Source organism: Orycteropus afer, unplaced genomic scaffold (genome assembly GCF_000298275.1).
Source record: "Orycteropus afer afer isolate SDZICR_OR568_19922 unplaced genomic scaffold, OryAfe1.0 scaffold00366, whole genome shotgun sequence".
Classification (NCBI taxonomy): Eukaryota; Metazoa; Chordata; class Mammalia; order Tubulidentata; family Orycteropodidae; genus Orycteropus; species Orycteropus afer.
Window position 1 is genome coordinate 1,025,887 of NW_006921953.1, and position 5,602 is coordinate 1,031,488.

The 5,602-nt window shown below is 39.3% G+C and overlaps 1 protein-coding gene across 1 annotated transcript in view; it reads right to left on the reverse strand.

Moving 5' to 3' along the window:
- The window catches only part of UIMC1 (ubiquitin interaction motif containing 1), a 204,539-nt gene extending 203,727 nt beyond the window's left edge, over nt 1-812 (reverse strand). The window contains exon 1 of the mRNA XM_007952940.1: nt 666-812. Coding sequence (XP_007951131.1) covers nt 666-812 — 147 coding nt within the window. The remainder of the gene's footprint in view (nt 1-665) is intronic.
- Nucleotides 813-5,602: the final 4,790 nt, after the last annotated feature.

A 5,602-nucleotide genomic window follows, 5' to 3' on the forward strand; every position in this document is an offset into this window, starting at 1 on the left:
AGTCACAGAATTTCTAAATGGTGAGGAAGTTAAGAAAGTCAAAATGTCGGCAGGTCAAAGCCATCAGCTGCTCCACATAAGAAAGATGTGGCAGTCTGCTTCAGTAAAGATTTACAACCTTGGAAACTCTACGGGAAGTTCTACTCTGTCTTAAAAGGTCATCTTTTTTTGGCTTTCTCTCTGTTTTCAAACATCCACAAATGAAGTTTTACATTTGATTTAAATTATTCAAATAGTTTTAAAACATCAACTTTGATTCTTATATTACAAAACTGAGAAATTATGATCCTTCCTCAAACAGCATGACTGTATTCTTTAAAACCAAAAAAAGAACCAAACTTGCTGCCATAGAATCAATCCCAACTCCTAGCGACCCCCTTTGGATTTCTGAGATGGTAAGTCTTTTTGGAAGCAGATTGCCCAGTCTTCCTTCCATGGAGTGCCTGGTGGGTTTGAACTACCAACCTTCTGGTTAGCAGTCAAATGCCTTAAGCACTACATCACCAGAGCTCCTTAAAGTGATTATTAATTCCATTTATAAATCAAAACCAACCTGAGTAGAAATCACAGGGTCTGGCAAGCTGCTACAACGTTCCCAAAACAAAGCAGACATGGATAAGGAGGCCTAGTTTGAGATCTAGAGCTCCACTCTCCAGAATACTAACCTCTCCATCACTATCAGATATCACAATGAATGCATCCTCAAATCTGCGCTTCCTCTTCAAACTGACAGATGTGCTAGTTTCTTCATCTTTTGTCTGCAAGTTCTGAGACTCAGTGGCTTCCTTAACTTTCTTCTTTCTCCGTGGCATCCTTCTCTCTGAAATATGAAAACAAATTATTATTCAAATTAGAAATTTTTGTATGCTATTTAATTTGGTCATGTAAAAGAAAAAGATACCTGTCTAGTCATAAGTAAAACCAGACTTCCAAACTTACCTGCTATTTATTAAGAATTCTATTTTTTTGTTTTGTTTTGTTTTAACAAACAGGGATTTATTCTCTTACAGTTTTGGAGGCCAGAAGTCCAAGTTCAAAGTGCCAGCTCTAAGGGCTGGGTAAAGGCCCTTCAACCTTGGACTTCAGCTCTGCCTTTTACTCCCAGCCCACTGGAGTTGGAGACTTCTCTTAACTCAGGCAGCTGCTGCCTGCCAAGGCTGACAAATTCAGTGTCGATAAGCAAAATGGCACAGTCCCAAGATTATCAAACAACATAACAGGCCACTAGTGCAAGCAGTCCCAAGACTGGCAGACAACATGGCAGGCCACTCACTGATAACTCGGCCAAATGCAAGATCCAAGCATGCCAAAAAGCTAGAGACCTTTCTCAAAGCTTCTTCTTATATACTGGAAGCAGACCACATCACTAAGGCAGCTACTCAGCTGCTCATAGCAAATTCCACCGTGAAGCTGATTACCAGTCTCATCTTGGGGAATAACTATGTCCAGCTGCCCAGCCACTCAAAACCAGGCCCAGTCAAGTTGACACATAATCCTAACTACCACACTGCTCTAAAGAGTACATCAAGAATTCTGTTTCTTTACAGAGTAAAAAAGAAATACACGAAAATGCACAGCAATCAAACAACAACATGGGTGAATTTCAAAAGCACAATATTAAGCAATATAAGCTAGATACAAAATATCTACTGTATGATTCTACTTAATGACATTCAAAAGCTTGTAAAATTAACTTCTGGTACACCATCAAACCACAAATGGGAGAAAATATTTGCAAATCATGTACCCAATAATGAACTTCTATCCAAAATATATAAAGAGCTCTTAAATCTCAATAATAAGAACAAAATTTAAAAAAAAAAAAAATGGTCTTTGACTCCAAATACATACTTCTCTAAAGTAGATACACTTCTCTAAAGTAGATGGCCAATGAGCACATCAAAAGATGCTCAATATCATTACCCATCAGAGAAATGCATACTAAAACCACAATGAGACTTCACATCCACTAGGATGTATAATCAAAAGGACAGACAATATCAAGGGTTGGCAATGATACAGAGAAATTAAAACCCTTTTACTTATCCTTTTATCAAATGATGGACATTTGAATTGCTTCTACTTTTTTGACTATTATGAATAATGCTTGTATGGACATTCGTGTACAAATTTTTGTGTGGACATATGTTTTCATTTCTTTTGCTATATACCTAGGGGTAGAATTGCTAGCTAACTCTTAATGTTAGCCTTCTGAGCAACTGCTGGACTGTTTTCCAAAGAGGCTACATCAGCAATCCAAAAAAAAAAAAACCTCAGTGCCATCAAGTCAGATCCCACTCATAGCGACCCCTCCTTGGGTTTCCCAGGCAGTATCTCTAAGCAAGTAGACTGCCCAATCTCAGTCCTCAGTAGGGAGACTGGGCTATCTACTTCCTCAGAAACCCAAGCAGGGGTCACTATGAATCGGACCCAACTCCACGGCAATGAGTTTGGTTGTTTTTTTGTTTTGTTTTGTTTTTTTTAGTATTTTTTTAATATTGCTAGCATAGCCTCTTTGGAAAACAGTCTGGCAGTTACTCAAAAGGCTAACATTAGCGTTAGCTAGCAATTCTACCCCTCGGTATATACCAAAAGAAACGATAACTATGTCCATACAAAAATTTGTACATGAATGTCCATACAAGCATTATTCATAAAAGTCAAAAAAGTAGAAGCAATTCAAATGTCTGTTATTTGATACTCAAACAGATAAGTAAAATGTAGTATATCCATAAAATAGAATATTATTCAACAATAAAATGGAACGATATCCTAATAAATGAGTCATGAAAATGGGCTAAATGAAAGAAGTCTGTCACGATAATATCACGTTATTATAATATTACATTATTATGACTGTATTATAATACAATATTGCATTATGATATATAATATATAATATTAACATGAAAATCAGCATTATATGAAAATGGAGGATGACTAAATTATATGACTACCAAATTGCATCATTACGTAAGTGCCAAAACACTGAGAAAAATGGCCCAACCAAGTTGACACATAACCTTAACATCACAACCAACATTATTCATTTCACGCCTTGGCATACAATACTGCCAGATGTACATTGTTAATGTACAAAATAGACAGATCTTTTAATAATGTCATAAATGTGAAATATCAGATAACAAGATAGTAGGAGAGAAATAGGCATATTCTGTGACCACACAGTGGTGTCAGACCTCATTGTCTAACTTCACAAGGAGAAGGAGAATCAAGACCATCATCAGCTCAAGGCTGATTCATAAAAGGCAGAGGTCTATCATATCTTCATCCTCCACCCTTTTTACCGATTTAGACACTAGCCATCCCTCCCACAGCACTCTCTACTTGGCCTCTACCCTTCTTGGGAAAGTATTACCAAGTTCCTTAGCTCTGCCCAGAAGCACCCCATTCTGCCAGGAAGCCTCGTATCCAAAGGCTCTTAGCTCTCTCATTCCATGGGTCAATATGCCTACTGTAGCTGCCTTGTTCCTTGGGCTAGGAAGTCCACGGCACCATCTCATGTTGGTCTCCTTGCTCTGCTGCCACCATTTCTCTGCTGCTGCTCCTCGCTGTCTTGTGCTGTCTGCAGTGTTCCAGCTTTCTATGTCTCCTGGGTTTAGGAGGTTCTCAGCACAAGAACCCCAGGTCCAAATGACACACTCTATTCCCAGGTCTTCTTTCTTGATGGTAGTGAGGTCCCTCTTTTCTCACCTCTGGAATGATTCATTTTAATACTAGCAGGATGGCAAACTGACTAATCCCCTCATTAAGTTTCCATATACATTATTTCCATGGTCCCACCTCCACAAGGGTATCCATGCACCTTATTTGCTATCTTAGTTATCTAGTGCTGCCATAACAGAAATCCCACAAGTGGACTGTACTTAATAAACCAAAAACCAAACCAAAGTCACTGCTATCAAGTCGATTCCAATGAACAACAACCCCCACTGGGTTTCCAAGGCAACAAATCTTTATGGAAGTAGATTGCACCATCTTCCTACGGTGGAGTGGCTGGTGAGTTTGAACTGCTCATCTTCCAGTTAGCAGTCAAATGCCTTAGGTGCTGCACCACCAAACAGAAATTTACTTTCTCAGAGTTTAAGAGACTATTATTGTTGTTAAGTGTCATTGATTTGATTCTGACTCAAAGCAACCCTAGGTACGACAGAACGAAACACTGCCCAGTCCTGCACCATCCTCACAATCCTCGATATGCTTGAGCCCATCATTGCAGCCACTGTTGTCACTCCATCTCCCCTATTCCTCTGACCCTCCACCTTACCAAGGAATGGCCCCTTCTGAAAACATGACCAAAGTACATGAGGTAGAGTCTGGCTATTTCTGCTTCCAAGGAGCATTCTGGCTGCACTTTTTCTAGGACAGATTTGTTCGATCTTCTAGCAGTCCATGGTATTTTCAATATTCTTCACCAACACCATAATTCAAAAACATCACTGCTTCTTCAGTCTTCCTTAATCACTGTCCAGTTTTCACATGCATATGAGGCCACCGAAAATTCCATGGCTTGGGTTAGGCGCACCTCAGTCTTCAAAGTTACATCTTTGCTCTTCAACACTTTAAAGAGATCTTTTGTAGCAGATCTGGCCAGTGCAATACAATGTTTGATTTCTGGACTACTTCCATGGGTGTTGATTGTGGATTCAAGTAAAATAAAATCTTTGACAACTTCAATCTTTTCTCCATTTATCATGATTTTGCTTATTGGTCCAGTTGTAAGGATTTTTGTTTTCTGTGCGGTGAGACCTAATGCATACTGAAGACTGTAGTCTTTGCTCTTCATCAGTAAGTGCTTCAAGTCATTTTCACTTTCAGCAAGCAAGGTTGTGTCATCTGCATATCACAGACTGTTAATGAGTCTTCCTCCAATCCTGATACTGCGTTACTCTTCATATCTTCTCAGATTATCTGCTCAGCATACAGACTGAATAAATATGGTGAAAGGATACAACCCTGATACACTCCCTTCTTGATGTGAAACCATGCAGTATTCCCTTGTTCTAACGACTGTCTGTTGGTCTATGTACTGGTTCCTTATGAGCACCAAGTAAGTGTTCTAGAATTCCCATTCTTCACAATGCTATCCATAATTTATTACTATCCACACAGTCAAATGTCTTGGCGTAGTCAATAAAATACAGATAAACATCTTTCTGGTATTCTTTGCTTTCAGCCAAAATCCATCTGGCATCAGCATGATATCCCTCATTCACATCCTCTTCTAAATCCAGTTTGCATCTCTGTAAATTCCTTGTCAGTTGTAGTATTGCTGCCACTGTTTTTAAACTATCTTCAGCAAAATTTTACTTAAGAGACTAGAAATACAAAATCAGGGCACTGGCTCTATGGGAAGACTTTCTGTGTCAGATCTGGTGAAATGCCCTTGTCTTTTCAGCTTATTTCCTGGTTCCCAGGAGATCTCCATGTGGCTCAGCATTAATCTTCCCCCATTTCTACTCGGCTCACTGCTTGTTAAATCTCTTTTATCTTGTTGTTGTTGTTATTTGCCATCGAGTCGGCCCCGACTCATAGCGACCCCTCCTTGGGTTTCCGAGGCAGTATCACTACGGAAGTAGGA